Here is a 22,624-nt window from a genome sequence, read left to right as displayed (position 1 = left end):
TCAAAACCTTAGGGCAGCAGAGGGGAGCAGTACCAATTTATAGGTGTTTTTGTTCCGCGATGCACTTAATGGTATTATTGGCCATGATCATCACAGGTATATGTATAGAAGTGCTCCAATAAAGGAAAAAACCTCAACTCCAAAAAATAATCCTGTTACTAAAATAAAGTATTTCATTAATTGACTTTGTTTATTTGTGATGTTCTTGAGTAGTAAAGAAATAGAAATATTTTTTACAGAAAAAGGGTACATAGCATCTTATATAGAATTAGCTTTTGCCCGCGGTTTCGCTCGCGTACTAAAAGAATTCTTATTCAAACATATACAAATAATAAAATTTTTCTATGCAGACGTTTGTCTGCGTTTTTTTCAATTACTCATATTACTATTGTTTTTAAAAAAGAAATGCTTGCAGTGGTTGTACAAATGTTACACAGCAACCACAGCGTAGGTAGTAGGTACGAGTAGGTATGTATTCTATATACACTGAGGAAATTACATATTGTACAACAGAACTCACATAGCTAAAGTAGTTTCTCGCATTATCGCTTACAATTACCGATTGCCGACCGATTACCCCTATCCCTATCCCTAACCCTACCCCTATCCCTATTAGGGTTTGTTGGGATTTTCCGCCAAGCAAAGAACCGGGAAATGAACTTGAAGGCTGTAGGCATAAACCCTATAATTTATGAATTTATTATGCACACTATTGGCGCTTTGTAAATAATTTGTAATTGTTCAAAAATACTTCTTTTCATTCATAAAACATTGTATTGTGTAGTTACTAAATAGTCATAAGTTTAGCATTTCAATATGTGCAATATTACTTTTATGATTAACAAAGTAATTGTTATTCCTGTAATTGTTTCTTCTGCTGTATGTTGTATTAAATATTGTATGTTTGTGCTGATTGCCAAGTTGCCAATGCTCCCAATAAATTAAAAAAAAATTAGCTTTGTCAACTTTGACACTAGGACTTAGCTGAAATGTCAATCGTTGACGCTGAACCATGGACTTTTAAATCTATGCGCTAAACGCCGATCGAAATTCAGTCTAGCTCTGTCATGTCAATACGGAAAAGTGATAGAGATAGCTAAGCTACGATAACGATGTTAATCATAATCGTTTGTGCATTTGGCTACGTGCCCTACCAAAAAATTAGATACAATTTTTACTTGTCAAAATGCTTTTTCTACTCACTTTTGTATCAAATTATAATCTTCATATACACCGCATAATGGCTTATCGCCTTCAAAAGTTCTATACCTTACCTTAGACTTTGTCGTTACCTATGTCGATATCGTTGTAATTGATGTTTGATATGTACGAAAACGCTGAATTTTAGGTTTTTAGTTTTCGTTTCACATCAATTTATTAAATACTTAGCCTGTTACTCAAGAATATTACAAAATAAACAAAGTCACAGAATGAGATACTTTATTTCAGTAATAGGATAATTTTTTTGAAGTTTTTTCCTTTGGTTCACTTCTAATATATACCCACGAGATGTTATGGTGACAACAGGTACAAGTATTGTGCATTGAGGAACTAACATGCCCATGAATTGGTACTGCCTGCTGCTGTAGGTAATCAGTTGATTCTTATTTAACTGCCTCATTCATTATCAATTTGAACAATCTTCTACGTTGGGTTTGCTGAATACCATACGGCTGGCATGGAAATATTGTTTTCAATAATATCTTCTTTTTCTGAAAGCAACCAATATAATCATCTCAACTGTAGCTAAACAGTACAAAATGATGAATAAATATACCTAACTCATTACCTTTGTAAAAGTATCAAACACTGGTTTCATCACTGGTTTATCTTTTTATCGAACTACTGACTAACTGCTACATTTAAGCTGTTCTTGAATTTCACGTAATATTATAAATTAATACATATTAGTCATAATTGTATTTAAAATTGCAAATATAATCGAGAAAATGTTGTGGGATTGTTATATAATTTGACAGTAATGACACATCACAGTGAATTGGTGGTTTACTTTTACGCTAGTGACTGTCAATGATTACTCACGTAAAGTATTGAGTTTTCACTAGAGACTGTCAAATAGTTCTGGTTCTATTGACTTCATACAGTTAGAAAGAGAGCGCCTTAGCTGTTAAGTTAGGAACGTATTGAAAACTCGGAGTAAATACGTTAATACCTTATGGTACCGATGAAAATTTTAGTACGTGAGCGTTTCCGCTTGGAGCGCTATTCAGTTTTTCCATACATTTTCCGTAACTCTCACTGAAAACGTAACGTATTTTTTAACTCAAAAAAGTCATGGTAAGGCTACAGAATACAATTGGTACTTGAAGTATCGTAAATAACGGCGATTCATACAACTTTGTCAAAACCGACTTGTTTAGCATCGATTTTAATCGATATTCATTGTTTCTACATAATAGTGTCTCAGATGACTTACCGTAAACATGTCAGTCGCTTAATTACTTAAGACACTTCTGTTCTGAGTTAGCGACAATTGAAAGATGTAATGATGTATCAAAATTTATCTCTTTAGCTTTGCTTTTACGGGTAGTTTTAGCTTGAAACTGTCAGTACTGTATTTGTGTTTGTTAGTTTAATTGCGCTAAGCGGTTATGCAAACTCTTGGTGGTTTATAAGTGTGAATTAAGTTCAAGGTTTTGTGGCGTGAGTACGTGAGAGCCCCTGTGTGATGTTATGAAACAGGTGGGTACATCATTTTGATTTAACTACCCTGTGCATACAGCTTTCTGTCTTTCAAAAAAGCGCTCAATTATTTATAAGAATAAGAAATTTATTTGCTAGAATACTTATAACTAAGGTACAGATGTTCGTGTAAGTAAAAGTAAAGTATTCAGTCATCGTCATGACGACATGCAAATATTTCTTAAAACTAAGTAATTATTAATTATACAATATATATAACTAATATTAAAAAAATCTATACATTCATCAACAATAATAATAAACTTCATTCTATTATTAAATATTACATAAATAAAAAAGTATGTCAAAGACTAATATAATTAAAAGAATTATTCAACTTGATTTATAATTATTCTAAATCACAATTATTATTATACAAATGTTTCTATATGTTTTAAAATTATAATTAAAAAAAATCAAATTAATTGATAAAAATTCAATATATCATTCATTAATAGGATGTAAAACCTAAATTAAACAAATATTCCATTCATTCACTTCCGTTCAATCGTTCATTCTTCCTTCCCGTTCCACTACCATCCATCCCTCATTCATTCCACGATTTTGGCGGTAGTCACACATACCTTTGAAGTTGGCTCCTTCTTTAAGAACTTACTCGTACGTATATTATACTAATCCGGTACAATTATTAACGACTGTTTTAGACATTATTTCCGGGGAAACTTAAAGATAGACGCAAAAAGATTGTAACATAATAAGTATAGTGAGCTGCGTAATTGCATGGAGAAAATAATGAATTTAAACATTTTAAACTATGGTATTTATATTAGGGGAAAACGTGACATGTTCCTTTTTTAACCCCCGACGCAAAAACGACGGGGTGTTATAAGTTTGACGTGTCTGTCTGTGTGTGTGTGTGTCTGTCTGTCTGTGTGTGTGTCTGTCTGTGGCATCGTAGCTCCCGAACGGATGAACCGATTTCGATTTAGTTTTTCTTGTTTGAAAGCTGAGTTAGTGTGGAGTGTTCTTAGCCATGTTTTATGAAAATCGGTCCACTATGTCGCGGTCGGGGGTTTTTCATTTCATAAATAAACCTATTTTTTAACCGACTTCAAAAAAGGAGGAGGTTCTCATTCGACTGAATGTTTTTTTTTTTTATTTTTTTTTTTAAACTTAATATATCAAGAAAATTATGATAATTAGTCTTAAAATAAATAAGATGTCAACAACCCATAAAAAAAACGCATTATAGCGTTTGAATATGTACGAGCATATTAACGGAATCGAATTCATAAATAACAGATTTGATAAATATATAACACACAAACACATTAGGCTAAATCACCTCCTTCTTATTTATTGTTCTCACTAGAGATGGGCCGAATATGGACTTTGCCGAATACGAATATTCGGCCGAACATTCGGTTCAGCTCTTACCGAACCGAACATTCGGCCGAATATTCGGTTACGACATATTTTTAAAGCGAATGTTAAGATTAAAACTATGAAATGATTGATAATGGTTATACATACTACAACTATCTTCTTATAATTTAGTGGATAACTAAAACTTAGTTAAAACAACTCTGAACTCTTCTCAAATCTTGAACTACGGTTTTTATTTTAAACTTTTTTACAAAAGTGTTTATATTTTGACGCATTTTTAGGTAGTTCCTTAGAAAGCTACTAATATAGGAGCTTAATATTATCCAATGGAATACGTAAGATCTTAATTAGTTATTTACTTTGTTTATTCGGTTAAATATTCGGCAATGCAACCGAATTATTCGGCCGAATACGAACATTGAAAAACTTGCCGAATATGCCGAATACCGAATATTTACCGAATATGTGGCCCATCTCTAGTTCTCACAAATAATTTAATTCGGCTTAATATTAACATGAAAAAAAAACAACCGGTTTTGCATTTACAAGAATTTACTTATGATTTTAAATCTTTCCCACGTTTATACACCGTGTATTAAAAGGAAACATAATTATTCTAGTGACACATTTCTAAGGTCAAAAATAGAAATAAATTATATGTGAGATAAGTGAATATACCAACAGAATCGGACTTCTGGAGCTTAATTTTGGCATATAATTAACCGGGCAACTAAAATATTAAACGGAAAGTTAAGTCGGGCATACAATAATATAATTTGGCTGTGTTTTAATATTGTGGCGACAAAAAAAATATATGAGCCTCAAATATCAAGCATCATTATTATTGAAAAAACGGCAGCAAATTTCAAGCGACAAAAATATTTCCGAGAAACATTAATAAACAATACTTTGGCGACTAAAATAATAATTGGCACCTAGTATTGTAAAGCGTAAGATTTTTAATATTTGTAGTCATATAGGATGTTAGCACCTAAATAATTATACTTAGCTCATCGTTTAAAGTAGTATTTAAATTGCGGAGGCAACTAAAAAAATTAATGGGAAGTATGTTTTTTTAAAAACACATATAAAATCGTTTTTTTATGAAAACGGGTTGATGGTAGCTATGTACCGATGGTCTCATCCGAAGATCAGCGCTGGAAGTCACCAGCAATATGCTGAGGTGAGGCCATTTTGTGGCACTTCATTAATTTCTGTCTTGTTGTTATTATGTGTATTTTGTCTTGCCTGTGTTCACGAATATATGTTTATTCTATTCTATTCAAACATCGTATTTGCGACCCGTAAACCACTTTTTACTTATCATTTTATAATATATCCCGCTCCGAGTCGTTCCTGGTGCAAAAGCTGTCCATTGTAATTCAACGCGGAAACGCTGCGAGCGTCATGGGCACTTTTGCACCGGGAACGACAGGGAATAGTTTATTTTGATAGTTCTAAGTTTTTATTGTTATTAGTGTTTAGTTATCTGTTTATTTTGAGTGGATTTACATAATCCTTAAAATGGGCTGGGAAGTATCGCTTTTTGGGCGCAACAACTCGAGAGGACTGTAAAGGGATTTCATATTATTTTTTAGGCCTAGGCCTGCAAAGTAACTTTTTTTTATAAAATATTGTCCTTTTATAATAAGAACACAGCAAAAAGGAGTGTATAACCTTCTAATGGGTCGGTAACGCGCATATGATACCCCTTGAATTGCAGGCGTCCATAGGTTACGGTGACCACTTTCCATCAGGCCGATCGTACGCTTGTTTACCACCGACATGGTATTTAAAAAAATACCGTGATAATCGTATAGTATAATATTAGAGGTACAAGAGCAGAATTATTTTCTGCTAGCAGAAAAGTGGGTTAGGGTTAGATTATTTTTTTAGTAGAATATAAGTCCTACCAAATTTGCTATGGCATAATTCTTAGGTACTTTGTATGAACAAAACAACGATAGCAAAAAGAAAATTAAATGCAGTCCCAGAGGCACCGTTAGGTACGACGACGAGCGAAGCGAGGAGGAGTGTTAGGTATCTTGCATCCCCAATACACAAGACTCATTATCAAAACAGAAATAGGAAGAAGATGGACAACTTTTTACTGCCTAAATATTATGCAAACAAAAATCTACGGAAATACTCTTAATTTAGAAGATTATTTTGCTCATTAACATTATGCCAGCATAAGATTCGATATTATAAAATCTGCGGAACGATTCATGAAAAGGCATATTAAGTAAGGTTTTCTTGCCAAAAAAATGAATCTTTCAGAGTGATGTTAAGACTGCGTAAGACCGGCCTTAGATTCGATAGAGTAAACGTCATGAAAAGTTAAATTCATTGTATAGAGTCGAAGTTGCCAGCACTCCCAAACACCTTATTTCTTACCCATAAGTATAATATTTTGTCGACCATTATATTTTATAAGAATTCTTTTTCTTTATTAAAATGACAACTCAGGTGATGGGTGCCGATGTATAAATTTTAAATGTACTTTTTATGTTAATTTGCTATATAGATATTTTAAAAGAACTGTATATTTTATATTAATAGATAGCCGTTTTCCGATTAAACTGTATCTCTTAAATTGTTTCCAATATAATAATTCAGTTGCCAAATAAATAGTTGGTACTCGCGTCTGAATAAACCGTAGCCGTAATGACATTAAAATGCTACCTCATATTGAAATAATTTGAGGCCCCATTTTAGTCGCCAAACTATTATTTTTGATACCCATTTCTATGGTTATTTAGTCGCCCGGTTAAATACGTGCCCTTAATTTTCACTTCGTAAAACCTAACTTTTGCAAAGTATTAACTGTAAGTTTTTATCATCTTCGTCTATAAATAAACATAGATTATAACCGCAACATCGACTCTCAAAATTAAATAAGTAGTTTGATCTAAATAATAATTTCAAGATTTTTTTTTTCATTTATTCAACTAGGCGATTTCCTAAAATGTTTTATTCAAATGTGGTCAGAAATACACTGCTTAAATTTTCGGTTTCTCGTATTACAGCATGTATACAAGAAGATACAAAACGTCGAATGCCTAATTATCATAACATTAATTCTGTATCATTTATAACGCGAGATGAATCGGCTGTAAGGTCAGATCTGACAGAATGGTAAATATTGACAGGTGTAAAGCAATTTAGTATATCGACAACTTTCGCCAGGTGGATCTTACAGATTATCAGGTCACGCGCATATTTATATAACCAAAAGTGACTACTACTACAATAATTAGACTACTTTTATGTAGTCAAAAAATGTGTGTAAAATGGTTGCACATTGAAGTTTAGTAACAATTTTAAAATGCAGATTAAGGCTTAAAAGTAAAGTTGCGTCCACAGGAGAGACGTGAATTCATGTGTTTCCCTATTAAAACGGTTTACAGGTAGGTGCCTAAACATTTTTTTAAACATCGCGTAACATGGTTTCAGAATCCTACTCTGCTATCCTATTAAACCAATGTTAGAAGCTGTTCTGCATTTTTAATCTGTGCATGGTCGTTCCATCCTTTTCTCGATTTCAATTATTTTAACATACCTAAATCCCAAAAATCACTCCTGTATTAACAACAAGGGTAAGCAGAGGACATGAAAATACTCAAGTTTCGGTGCCACTTAAAGGGTTAAAAGAAAACAAAAGCGTGGCGTAATTTTGCAGTGACATTGCCAGCATGTTGTCTACACCACAATAACCCAGCACTTTTAATTATTTATGTATCTATCTATACCTACGTACTTTATCCTAAAAATACAATTAGAAATTATACATGTGTATTATTATTTTAGTTACAAAAACACAAATAGAAATCATACGCCAACATAGAAACTCCGAGGACACCATAAAAATTCACCTCTTGCCCCCGTGACTTGAAAATTGATCCCACAGCACTACGCCTTTCTAAAGGCATCGGGACATTAAAATGCCGCACACGAGCCTTTTTTAAATTCTAGAACCCATCGATACTTAAACAAACCATAAAGCAGTCGAGTGAAAAAAGTAAAGGCTGCGAATTGTTGAATGGTGTGTGTTAAGGCGCGGTAGGTGCAGTAAGCAGGGTTTTCGAAAACCTGTAATTTTTAGATCAAAAAGAAGTTGTCTAAAAATATGAATAGTAAGGGACGATTTAGACGTCGCTTAAGCTCGCAGTCGATTTTATCAAATAGGTACATTGACATTGCGGACTATTGATGTTTCAATCAATTACATCTGACCAATCAAAGTTCGCATTGTCAAGAAACTCGCATGTCAAATCTCGTAACGTGTAAATCAGGAATATTTTTGAGACCCTTTTCAAGTAATTTCATCGGCTCAAAATATGATATTAATTGTATCAATGTATTCTAAGGGCACTAGATTTTGAAACGTTTAGTCAACCGACACGAAACGTGTCATCCGACACCAAGCAGTTTGTGAAGGAAGTATCCACTAAACTTGTCTGGGTGTCTGGTGACCTGCGCACGGGTAATTTCCTTGCACAACGGCTGAGCCTAGCACAGCAATTTGGTTACCTATTTTAAGATTTTTAAGAAAAACAATAGGCGAGACGACTAAAAAAACGAATTAGTCCGTCAGTTAGATTATCAAAAAATTTTGAACACGTAATTTTTTTTCTCGTAAACGAAAAATGACGACGGTACAGTGCGTTGAAGTTTCGCGTGACGTCACGCCTAGGTACAATTTTTACATAGAAGTGACGTCACAAGCCCCCACTCCGGAACTTTGATGCTATATCTTTGTATTTTATCATTATTTAGAAAACGCGAAAAATATGTGTTCATTATTTTTGGACGATATGACGGACTAAACAGAAAGACACTTTTTTAATGTAGTCGTCATCCCTAGAAAGATATCCATAGATACAATACGAAAAACAAGGAACATATATGTATGCCTAAATCAAGAACTAAGAGATTATACAACCAAGGAAATTCTATCAAAATATACTTGTACAACCTACTGCCTACAGATATATCCACTTTAGGAACCAGAGAAGGACTTTAGAAACAAAATCAAGACTTTATTGGAGAAAAGCTCTGTGTATTCTATAACAGTTTCGTGAATTTTGTATAAGAAAGAAGTGTTTGACATATATATATTTTTTTAATTTATTAATGTAATGTATGACGTGCTAAATGTAATGTATTTTACATGGTCAATAAAATATCTTATCTTATCTTATTATAAAACCGATATTCCACACTCACGTTTACGCTGGTAGAGTGAGATAAAAACTTTAACCAACGGGGCCTTAAGATTCCAGCGGGGTCGGGCATTGTGCGGAGGTCGGCGGCGAATCCGCAATTAACCTGCATTAGCATCTGCGGGCCGAGGCGCAGGTTAAGAGCCGGAATGTATGCAGAGACTAACCAAATAGCCCGATTTATAGTTTAAATAGACCGATTTTTAGTTTAAATAGCCCGACATAGTACTATATCGATGGATTGTGTGAAAGAGGATATGAGGAAGAAAGATGTTTTTTTTTTTTTATGGACTGATCGGCGATTGACCCTAGTCACACCTGATGGGAAGTGAAGACAGAGTCTAAGATGGAGCTCACCGATGTGTGTGATGTGAGTGTTGAGATGACGAAAGATAGAGGAGAATGGAAGAGGAAGACCTGTTGTACCGACCCCACATAACGTGGGATAAGGGTAGGAGGAAGAAGAAGAGTACTATATCGACGACCGGTCTGGCTCAGTCTGTAGTGACCCTGCCTGCTGAGCCGCGGTCCTGGGTTCAAATCCCGGTAAGGGCATTTATTTGTGTGATTAGCACCGATATTTGTTTCTGAGTCATGGATGTTTTCTATGTACATTGGAATAACTCCAGCATTAACTTGTTTACCAGCCTCAAACGCTTCTCAAACGGATCACACGCGGCACGCACCGTTTTCTTCACATTTCATCCCAAATACTCTCGATAACCTTTTTGAAATGATCTAGGTTTATGATTTTATAAAAATTTTGTCTACAAAGCATGTATGACCATACAAAACAGTCTAATACGCCTAAACCTGGAGGCCTGGGTGGCCACTCATGTTTCGGATAAAAAACTGCCAAATTAGTCTGAAACTACGCTAGAATACCATTTGCCGAATGTGCTGGAGGTGCGTCTTGTTGGGACACATGATACTCATTCCCAAGCATCCTTTTTAACTTTAAGGCATTTTTTTCTCCAAAACCTTGGTTTTAAAGAAAAAAACGTTGATTTTAACGCTTTTATCTGTAAGTACTGAAGGTAGTTTACCTCGCTTACATACTGCATCCCACACCTGGGCCGATGGTGAGCTCTGGAACCTAGGCACATTTTTCTAGTTGCCCGGAACGTTATCTATCCTCGGTACCCATAATAGTTTATTTTGGACACGTGGCGTCTGTTTTATCACATACAGATTCTCCTTATAAAAAATAACTCGTCACCTGCGTGCCGAGCAAGTATTTTGTTGGCACTTTACCTCTTTGTTTTTCTTAGACACTTCGGCAATTTCATGTACTTTGTGCTTGTATTTTATTAAGAGGAATATACTCTTTAGTTCAAATAAGAATTTGATGGCCTGTGATCCCTATATCTTTAGAACTGAGGTAAAATGTGAGTATTTGGACTTATTGGACACGGTGTACATAAGTATGTATATCGTCGCTTAACACTCATAGTACAAGCTTTGCTTAGTTTGGGGCTAAGTTGATCTGTGTAAGGTGTCCTCAATATTTACTTATTTATTTATATATGGCGAGCCTAACCAAATAGCCCGATTTATAGTACGGTCACAGATACTTATACAGTACAGGATAGTACTAAACAAAAATCCGTTTTAGGTACTTACTGAAAATTCCGGTAGATTTAAAATAAGACTACGTATCATCATCCTCCTTTATCGAGGCATTTGCCACGGCTCATGCCTGAGATCGGCTTTGACAACTAATCCCAAGATTTGGCGTAGGCACCAGTTTTTACGAAAGCGACTGCCATCTGACCTTCCAACCCGAAGGGTAAACTAGACCTTATTGGAATTAGTCCGGTTTCCTCACGATGTTTTCCTTCACCGAAAAGCGACTGGCAAAATATCAAATGACATTTCGCACATAAATTCCGAAAAACTTCGAGCCGGGGTTCGAACCCACGACCTCCGGAACGAAAGTCGCACGTACTTAACCCTGGGCTACCAGCGCTTCTTAAAATAAGACTACTACTAAGACTTCTTAAAATAATCACACATCTACAGTTGTTTTTCCCAAAACAATCAACCGGTACCAAATGTCAGGGGTGCGTAACCTTTGGCCGGTGAGTCAGCATTAGCATGCGCGTCGCACGACCCGCGCCACCCCTGACCTAGGCCTTGAGCTTGAACTCGGCGAATTTTTCACATTCTACGGTGAGCCGTGGAACGGATTGACGAGAAACGGTTTGTTTTTGAAACCAGAACAGGTTTCGTTATAGATGAATAAACATTATACTAAAGTTATCGTCAGTTTGTCTTGTCTTTTAAAGTTAACCGCCGCGGTGTGTGTGTGTTTGTCTTTAAGTTCACTATAAACTCAAAAACTGAGCGGATTTTTATACAAAAAGGGTAGGTGTGCAATTTGTTACAGTTCTGAGTACCTTTGAGTAACTCGTACTTATTCGGATTTTTCATTTGATCTTAGCGCCTGTTTATTAAAAGCATACAGTGAGCAGTCGCTTTTAAACACACGTTTGCGACCATATTTTTAAATACTTACCTTACCGTTTTATGTTCTAAAACTCTGTTTAAGTACAATTAAAGTATAACCCCCTTATTCATAAACGTACTCTAAAGTTATAAAGCAGTTAAAGTTCGTTTGTCCCTTTCCGACGTATTGGTGTGATAGAAAAGGACAAAGGAACTTTATCGGCTTGATAACTTTAGCGTACGTTTATGAATAAGGGGTAACAGTTTATATAAAAACCATTGCAGTACATATTTTGACTTTGAACTTAAGACCTTACCGATTTGATAGGTACTTTAATTGTCGCCCAAGTCTCTGTTGGTTATAGATTGGTTATTTATAGCTTCGTCCAATACATTACGTGTTTGAATTACAGATACACGTTCATGGCCGTTTATAGGCGTAACCTTTGTCTTCTGACTCAACATGACAGTAGGTGTAGAATTTTATTTAGGACTAGCTTTTACCCGCGGCTTCGCCCGCGTAATAAAAGTATTCATTAAGATTTTCATTTGGATCCTTAGGTTTTTCTGTGGTATATTTATCTGCGATTATTTCGATTGCACATAATACTTTTGCTTGCAATGATTGTAGAAATATTACACATCGACCACAGCGTAGGTAATTCTATATACGCTGGGGAAACCTTTATAAACATCCCACATAGCCCGTATTTCGACACTATATGATCGGTGGGTAAAAAGTACTTTTTTCTATTATCCCTTACAATTTTTTACATTTTGCTTATATAAGCAAACAACGATCGTCTTAGAGCACTTTGATTGTAAGAGACCGCCGACCGATTATCCGTATCCCTCTAACGATACCCATATTATCCGTATCCGTATCCGTTTCCGTATCCCTATCTCTATCCCTATCGCTATCGCTAACGCTATGGCTATCGCTATCCCTATCGCTATGGCTATCGCTATCCCTATCGCTATCCCTATCGCTATCCCTATCCCTTATCAAGATAACACTAAGTTCTCGCGCTTTGTACACATATTTAAAGTCACATACAGGTCGAAAGCGATTAATTAACATTATTTTTACCTTTTTTCCCAACGTTTCGGCCAGGTTGCACTGGCCGTGGTCTCGGAAGACTGACGTCCCAGCAAAATGTCACCGGAGATGAAAACAACACAAAACTACCCGATATTAATTTATACAAATGTTCGGGGTAGACAAATAAATATAATCTACCCGCATGTAATTATTTACGACATCACATTAGAAACCTCAAAAATAACAGTACTTCTCCACTATTTAATGGATGTTATTATACATATAAACCTTCCTCTTGAATCACTCTATCTATTAAAAAAAAAAACGCATCAAAATCCGTTGCGTAGTTTCAAATATTTAAAAGCATACAAAGGGACATAGGGACAGAGAAAGCGACTTTGTTTTATACTATGTAGTGATATCGCTATCCCTATCGCTATCCCTATCCCTTATCAAGATAACACTAAGTTCTCGCGCTTTGTACACATATTTAAAGTCACATACAGGTCGAATGCGATTAATTAACATTATTTTTACCTTTTTTCCCAACGTTTCGGCCAGGTTGCACTGGCCGTGGTCGCGGAAGACTGACGTCCCAGCAAAATGTCACCGGAGATGTAAACAACACAAAACTACCCGATATTAATTTATATAAATGTTCGGGGTAGACAAATAAATATAATCTACCCGCATGTAATTATTTACGACATCACATTAGAAACCTCAAAAATAACAGTACTTCTCCACTATTTAATGGATGTTATTATACATATAAACCTTCCTCTTGAATCACTCTATCTATTAAAAAAAACCGCATCAAAATCCGTTGCGTAGTTTCAAAGATTTAAGCATACAAAGGGACATAGGGACATAGGGACAGAAAAAGTGACTTTGTTTTATACTATGTAGTGATGTAGTGAAGTTGAATTTGACATGGGAACGTAGTATTTTTTTTTGCTGGCCTGTTTTCGCGTCCCACTGCTGAGCAAAGGCCTCCCCTCGCTTCTTCCACTCAACCCTGTCTTTTGTGTAGTATAAGATAACACTTCAAAAATATACCAAGCTATTAAACGAGGAACTGGTGAATTAATAACAATGATTAATTTAATAAGATTTTAAAATGTATAAAGATGATATTTATGTTTTCATAATAAAGAAATGTATAGAAATAAAAAACAGAAATATCGAAGAGCTTTAAGACTTCTGACAAAAAAAACTGTTTCATACAATGCATGTACACACTTTATACAAAATAAAGTTGAACTTCAATCAGGACTTTCCCCAGAAGCAATGCAAGAAATACTTTAGACTTGCCCACTTTTTACCGAACTCATTCAAAACCAATGTACCAATTGGTAAGAGGCAGTTAAACAGAATTTGAAGACAGCTTGCCATTTAAACGCACAGCCCAGCACACTTCAGTGAATTTATACAATCCGCTACCACACGCATTCTATGAGAATTTGTCTTTAATATGGTGTCCTGCCGTTTCGCCAAAAAACGTTTCGTCAAATTTCATTTCCCAATAATCATTTCGCAATAGTTTCATTTCCCAAAGTATTGTTTGGCAAAGGTATGTTTCGCAATGATTTTGTTTGGTCAAATTATCATTTGGCACAATTTTACTTAGTCAAATTTTATTTAGTCAAAACTTTATTTCGCAAACGTTTTTAATGGCAAAACTTATATCCCAAAAACATGTTTGGTCAAAATTTCACATCGCAAATTTCGAAAATATTTAGGCATTTGCATTTTCATTTCTACGGGATTAATTTAATTTACCGAAGATTTTTTTGCCAAATTTAACTTAAAATTGTCAAATGATAATTTCAGTTTTATTCCCAAGGCTTCAGTTGGATTGGACACGAAAAGTTTGCTCAACTTTATTTTTGTCAAATTAATATTACTGGACAAAATTATTTTGTCAACTATTTTTTTGTCAAAAAATGTTTCTACAAATTACACCATGCAAAACCACGTTTGACAATAAATATTACAAGGCATAAATGTAATGTAATAATTTTATTAGTATTGTAACAGAAAACTTGTGTGTGACAGGGTCAGTTAGGTGCGACGACGAGCGAAGCGAGGAGGAGCGTGTTAGGTTGACAGTGAGCAAATGGCGTTTTAAAGTAATTAAAAATTAATAGAACATAATGGTCTTGAAATATAAGGTTTCTTATTAATAGAATGTATCCGGACATGTAAGTGAAATTGTCATCCTTGACATTTGCAGCCGGAGGAAAAAAAGTAGGTACGACATACACATTATTTCACACAAATCTTGGACACATAGTATAAAATTAACAAACAAATTTCCAGTGCACCATTTAATTACAATATATTGGGAAATGGAAATTTTGCCTAACAATACCTTTGACTAAATAATATTTGGTAAAATGAAATTTGACCAAGTAAATATTTTGGGAAACAAATACTTGCCAAAAAAAGTTTTGCTAAATGTCAATTTGCGATAAGTTGTTTTGCCAAACGTTTATTTGTTTGGGATGTGAAACTTTGGGAAACGTTTTTTGGCGAATCGTCAGTAAACCCTTTAATATGGCAATGGCGGTGATATTTATTATTTTATAATACCATGCCGAAACCTTTGTACAATTTAATTAAAAAGGTAGAAGTAGAAGGTATAACAGGCGTTATTATTTTATTATTCCTAAAATAAGATTTATTTGGACTGGTTTTCTAAATATATAGTTAAGCAGGGCATCGAGAAGGTTTACTACCCCTGTCATGAAAATATGTACTACCATCGGTGTCTTCAAAAGTGTCACATAAGGCAAGGCGAAATACATTCTATTCTTAGCCTTTAGTTTTTCATACAACTACTTATTCTAGAAGCAAAAAATCGCGTTGCCCACTATTAGCCGACAAACTCTAGGGCACCCCAGACTACAGTTAAGGGTCCATGCAACACTGCACTTAACATTTCAATCTCATACAATTGCACCCTGACGAAGCATTGAATCTTTGACTATTGAGTCGGTCCATTGTCGCGATTTCCTGACTATTCTGCAGGTCAGGTACCTGTATTTTTTTAACGGTCAGGTAAGTCCTTTCCCAGAATTTTGGTTACCCTGCAGAAATTTCCAAACATACCCCACAAAGAATAAAAATACTTATACTTAAGGGTGTTAAGGCTGGTTATCTAAGGGTTTTTAATTTTTGGTGCAAGTACTCGGTCACGTTTGGACAGGGTAAAAGGTCCGATAGGTAAAATTACATTTTTTATTACCAGCATTTCAATTGTCAACGTATTTGTGTCGTTTAAACTCGTATAATTCAATTCTGTGGGCAAGCGTGTCTGACTCATGTACGTGACGTGACAACAATATGATAAATTGATTTGCCAGTCAAAAATGTGCTAATGTTATCGTGGCCTGTGTGGTGACGGGTTAAGAGTTTCACCACCCCCTTTCTTCCCGTGGGTGTCGTAGAAGGCGGACTATGGGATATGGGTTAAATTGTGGTGTAGGCGAGAGGCTGGCAACCTGTCACTGCAATGCCATAGTTTTGTTTTCTTTTAACCCCTTATTTGCCAAGAGTGGCCCTGAAGCTTTAGTAGTTTCATGTGCTCTGCCTACCCCTTTATGGGATACAGGCGTGATTGTATGTTGTTGTTGTTGTTGTTATCCGTCTCATGTTTGACTGGCAAAAAAGCGACTTGTTAAAAACGATGAAATAACTAGTTAATAAATTTAGTTTTAAATTCTTTATCACAGAAGTCAGGTTTTACGTTTTATCACTGATATCGGAAGATATTCTACGTACAAAAACAGGAAGTCCTGGGTTACATTCCTAGTACTTAATGATATATCATATAGGTGTTCATCATACATATTCATTCCTAATATACTTTTCAAGTATGAATATCTGTGTATGTATATCCAATTATATATTATATTTTATTCATAATAAATAAATAAATAAATAAATAAATATTATAGGACATTCTTACACAGATTGACTGAGGCCCACGGTAAGCTCAAGAAGGCTTGTGTTGTGGGTACTCGGACAACGATATATATAATATATAAATACTATATACATAGAAAACATCCATGACTCAGGAACAAATATCTGTGCTCATCACAAATAAAATGCCCTTACCGGGATTCGAACCCGGGACCGCGGCGTAGCAGGCAGGTTCACTACCGACTGCGCCAGACCGGTCGTCAAATAATAATGGGACATTATCACGTTATAGGTTAGTTTCTTACTATCAAAACGATTGGCTAATGTGGAATTACTATGAAATACTGAGGAGTGACGTCACGGTCAATTCATTTACTTTATACCTATCTTTCTCTTTGACTTATTGAATAGAAATTATGTTTAAACGTAACTACTGTCCATATTCTTCTTTTAATTATTCGTGAACTGCATAATAGTTATTTGTTTTACAAGGGGGCAAAGTAGTTGTTTAACCGCACGTGCCAATATTGATACATGAGCAAGCGAAAGATTCCAATATTGAACCGCGAGCGTAGCGAGTGGTTCAAAAAGTGGAATCTTGAGCGTTGCGAGGGTATCAAGGCACGAAGGTTAAACAAACTTTGCCACCGAGTGAAACACAAATTTTTCACCACACCAACACGAACAAAATACTGACTATAAAACATCAAAATAAATCAAATCCATCAATTTATTCAATATTTATGATTCAAAATCATCATTTATAGGTAAAATCTAGCAGCCAGATTAAGACATCGAGTTAAAATTTGTATGAAATTACTTTGCCCCCTTGTGGATAAAATGCAATTTTGCTATCTGTTTTCGAATAGCAAAGAAAGCCTTTACCAGATGGTGTGGTGAAAAATATTTTATATTAAGTACCTACAGGAAACTAGCCTATTTAAGGCTTGGACATTATCTGCACTGTTTAGGACGGCATTGTTTAGTGGTCTCGGATAAAGAATTAAAGACGTATTTATTCGGTTAAATCCAAACTAAAGTAGCTCAAAGCCAGATTAAAATAGACCTGACCCAAGTAAATATCTTCCAACCTACAGCTCAATTGTTATAGTTATTATTATAAGTTTGTAAACAGGTACATCCATCTACCACAGGCCTGTACCTGTATAATCCCTGCCCTTAAATGACCACCTTCGTAAAATAGGGTCTTTTGTTTGATCAGACGACTTTGCGAGTTGCAGAGGATGAGTGAAAGGGAAATAACGGATCTCTTTATCTAAAAGGACGATGGGCTGAAAGGTGTTGAAACAATAATGTTTCTAGTTTCTAGTTTACTAAAACTTGGTTACCTACGTATAGTTTTCATTTAAACTACTGGGCTGAAGTGCTTAATCTGTAGTAAAGAAATAATTAGTTACCCCCTTATTCATAAACGTATTTTAAAGTTATCAAGCCGATAAAGTTCGTTTGTCCCTTTCCGACGTATTAGTGTGATAGAAAAGGACAAACGAACTTTATCGGCTTGATAACTTTAAGAGTACGTTTATGAATAAGGGGGTACGTCTATGCCTAAGCATACATGTATTTTGACAGACCGTATTAGGATTAGGTATCCCCAAACTAGGCAAGACCGCAAGGCTTGTGTTATGAGTACTAGCCGACGATATATACATATAGATAAATATATACGAATAATTATAGGAAGAAAACAGCTATAACTCGAAAATAAATATACAAAAACCTATCTTACTCGGATTCAGATCCCGGACTTTCAGGTTTTTTTTGTAAATATAGAAAATAAATTGATTTTGTGTATTGTGTACTAATCGTGTCTTTTACAGACGCGTACTTTGTATCTTCATAATGTCAGTTTATTAAAAGGTTTTCATATTTAAATTATCGTCAGCCACATGTTTGAAAATAAATATTGAACAGTACATGCCTATGGCGCGATATATACACAATTTATTATGCGCTGGGTACACAAAGAGCCCACAAGGTTGTCCGCGGCGTCCGCACCTGTCGTTATGATATGACAAGTGTGACATTTCAGGAAGTGACATGTTCGTAGTGAATATTGAAATGTATTACAGCATTAGTGTTTAGTGGTATGTTATTTATTTGAAACTTGAGACGGAAATCAGTAGATATGTGGCATTGCGTCTCAGTCGAGTACCTAAATTAGGGCGAGAAGACGAGTAATCAAGTAAAATAAACCATAAGGTCCTTTCCAAAAGAAATACCAATTCTGATAAAAAGGCCCTTTTCTAATATTGCACATGAAGTCACAGATCACATTGCATATGTTTGTAAAAATCTATAACTAAAATAGTGTATCTAATTTAATACTTTTCGTGGCAATACGTAAGTCAATACATATAAACCATATACCTATGTATATTTATGAAGACCATAATTGATCATATTGTAATGCTTAAATGAAGTGGCAATATATTCTTCATGAATATCTGTGAAAAAGCTGGTAAAGCACTACTAGTTAGTAATCACCGTGTAAAATAAAACAGATAAAATTAACGGTACTTCACTATCACCATTAAATCTTAAACAGAAAATAAATTAAATCCTTTAAGCCTGCTGATTTAACGTTTACAAACAAAGCTAATCTAACCCTCCCAAGCTCTAGGCCCTTTCGAAAAAACCCATTGTTATGTCCATCGCCATTTCCTTTCAATGACCAGTCCCTTTGAACCGACCGAAGGGTTACTTAGTACCTTCACCCTTACCTGGGTACCTAGCCAACGGCACACCCGGTTACGCTTCGCTAGCGAATAGAATAAACATGTCATGTATGATTCGTGAACACAGGCAAAACAAAATACACATTAGACTTAGGTATATTGACCGGGATATAGACCGTGATTACCTTTTTGATTTTTATTGAGGTCCCGATATTTCGACGCAGTTGCATGCGTCATGATCACGGGAAATAGGAGTACTAATCTAACCGTGAATCATTTAAAACTCTTAAAATACACATTATAACAAAAGAGAAAATAAATTAAGTGCCACGTTATGGTCTCATCTCAGCAGGTTGCTGGTGACTTCCACTGACTGGTTGAGACCAACAAGTGAGTAACAAACAGAAGAAAATCTAAACACATAGAATTAAAGTACTTATCATACCTAGCTCTCCTTATCACCCTGTAGTGGTGCGACAGAGCCAGACTGTGTACTGTCAACGATTGTCACTGTGGCTAAGCCGGCTGGTGAAATAAAAGTAATATTGTTGCAAAAAACAGGTCGGGTTTTTGTTTGTGTTTAATTTGAGTTTCAGGTAAAAGTAAATGGGGATTTAGAAGTAAAAGACGGAAAGAGGTGTACTGTGAGCAAGGTTAGCACCTCGTACAATTGTATTATGCTCAGAATAGTCAAGGGTCGGTACAGGACTGAAAACCGACTGCAACTTGTATGGGAACTGCATGCTAACGTTGTGATTGTGGTATTTTATATTTCAAAGCGTCAAAAACATACGAATACCTAATCAATCTTCTTATAGACAAGAAATCTAAGACATTTTCGCTACATACGGGGAAACCCATGTAATCGGCTACGCTTCTACGAGCGGTGTGCCCGACAGTCGGGTTCTTGGTAGCGAAAGTGTTAAGTTCGGTCGAACCCTAGAGGGTACAGTAACTTAATTTTAGTTAATATCCGCTCTTATTAATTTTAAGTAAAGAGTTGAATCCATTAATAATAAATTAGTTCAACAGACATCAGAAAACAGAAATTTATATTCAACTAAAACACTGCCGGCGTTGTAATATCACTTATCCACGTGGATAAGACATCTGTCACTCTCACACTGACATACTTGCTAAACTAATTTTATCCACGTGGATATACATATCTAAAATAACTGTAACTAATTTTAAATACATATCTAAAATACTGTATATGTATATGTTATTCATACATCAAAGGTGACCTTTTTTGACTGCAGATGACATTTGCCCCTAACGAATACCTACAAGAAGAATGCTATTAATAAAACTTACATGTTGTAATCTTTAGGTAATTTATTATTGAAAAGAGTTTAGATGCGGGAAAACACTTCCTAACATATAAACAACCTCCATCGCACCGGAGCGTGATAATGGCCTAAATTCAAAGTAAATCATAAAGTTTTATTTCCATAATTCAAAACAAATGCTTATACTTCTGCTAAGAAGGTATAATAAAACAATCTTCATTCATTTCGCCGCTCGCCGACGGCTCGTACAAAAGACATCAACGCACAATGCGACGCCATGGCATAACATAATGTTATATTATAACCCAGTTACCCTATTTGTGTATTTAATGTAACAAGTGATAAATGAAGGTAGTTTGGAATTGTTATGATTTGTTATGTCATATGTAGATAATTAAGCGTGTAAAATCTAAGTAATTATAATGTTTGCCTTGATATTTATAAAGTTATTGTTAATTTTTAAATTAACGTTTAAGTATAACGCGAGAATTGTGATTATAATTATTATGAAGCCATTAAATTGTAAAATCTTATGTATGAGCGCATTGCTTAATTAAAACAGTTTTTTTAATGCGATTATTTATTTAATTAAATACCGTAATGCTCTTTAATTTAGCGTTTACACCGAATAAAGATTTTTAAAATTTTCGTGGCCGTCTACTTATTTAAGCACTCAGTATTGCCTATTATAGTAGGTAGTTATAGTCTTGTTGTTTATGTTTTAGTAATAAAAAAAACAATATATTTGTTTATCCACAATGAATATTATAACCTCCGATTATACTAGCCGATTTTTGAGTCTCACTGTCACTAAAATACCGGTTGAAAACGGTGAATCGCCTATTATTTTCAGTGACAATTTTCTGAATTCGAACGCCGTGAGACTCAAAAATCGCCCCCCAGATACAAAAAAAAACACAAATATTATACTATATTTTACAAATTGACTTACGATCATCGTCGTCGTAATCAGAGAAGCACCGCTCCTCCTTCAAAGCCTCCTGGTAGAACCTTTCCGACTTTATATACATTTTCATATACATGTCATTAACACCGCACAAAACACACACTGGAAATTGTCACTCAACGGAAAAGGGTACAAAGTCACGCAGTGGAGTAACGTAGTGGAAAGGCGCGGGCGCGTGAACAGTCGTGCGCTCCGCGAGACATGCGCCTGGGCACTGAGGTTGTTCAGTTTATCAGAACTTTGACAAAAACACAGGTAGTGGTAACGGGGTTTTTTAAGGTCCGTGCAGGGCTTGTAATTGGTGTGATTACGGTTTTAATAATTGTGGGATTAAAAGGGGATGAAATGCTAGGTATGATTTTTTTTAATTATTATGTACCTAAATTTTGTACTTCTTTTATTTTAAAGTTATTTTCAAAGGACTATTTTAGTACATGTAATATTGTGAAAGGCTGGTTTGAAACCAAGGTTGTTTTATTATTTTAATTATAGGACTTAAGATAAATTGTTTTAAGTATTATCCATACTAATATTATAAAGGGGAAAGTGTGTGTGTCTGTTTGTTTGTCCGTCTTTCACGGCAAAACGGAGCGACGAATTGTCGTGATTTTTTAAGTGGAGATAGTTGAAGAGATGGAGAGTGACATAGGCTACTTTTTGTCTCTTTCTAACGCGAGCGGAGCGCGGGAAAATGCTAGTACAGCAATAAAAACCTGAGTTGTGTAGAACTTTAGACTTTTAGGGATGATAATTGAATGTGGTAATTTCTTTATAATTTTTACCTTCCTTCATGAGCAAGTGTAAATAATTTTAGGGTTTAAGTTTATTTACCATAGTGTTTGTCTTTTATAACCTAAAAGCGTGTGTTTATAACAGGCGTAAAAAATGATATAAGTGTATATTTACAAAAGGTTTAAAAATTGGTTTTAGTATGTTCATTTAAAAGATTAACATAAATATATATGTAGGTA

The 22,624-nt window shown here is 35.0% G+C and overlaps 1 protein-coding gene across 4 annotated transcripts in view; it reads right to left on the bottom strand.

The window, feature by feature from the left end:
• The window catches only part of LOC125230119, a 512,573-nt gene that overhangs the window by 134,378 nt on the left and 355,571 nt on the right, over positions 1 to 22,624 (bottom strand). Inside the window, exon 1 of one of the 4 annotated variants that reach the window (XM_048135151.1) lies at positions 21,639 to 21,851. The exons of the other annotated variants lie outside the window; for them this stretch is intronic. Within the exon in view, the coding sequence (XP_047991108.1) occupies positions 21,639 to 21,729 (91 nt within the window). The 5' untranslated portion in view covers positions 21,730 to 21,851. Of the gene's footprint in view, positions 1 to 21,638; positions 21,852 to 22,624 lie in introns of those variants that run through there. 4 annotated transcript variants of the gene reach the window in all.

The sequence above is a fragment of the Leguminivora glycinivorella genome, chromosome 10 (assembly GCF_023078275.1).
Source record: "Leguminivora glycinivorella isolate SPB_JAAS2020 chromosome 10, LegGlyc_1.1, whole genome shotgun sequence".
NCBI lineage: Eukaryota > Metazoa > Arthropoda > Insecta > Lepidoptera > Tortricidae > Leguminivora > Leguminivora glycinivorella.
The sequence above is the reverse complement of the archived record's forward strand: the minus strand, read 5'-3'. Positions and strand labels throughout refer to the sequence as shown.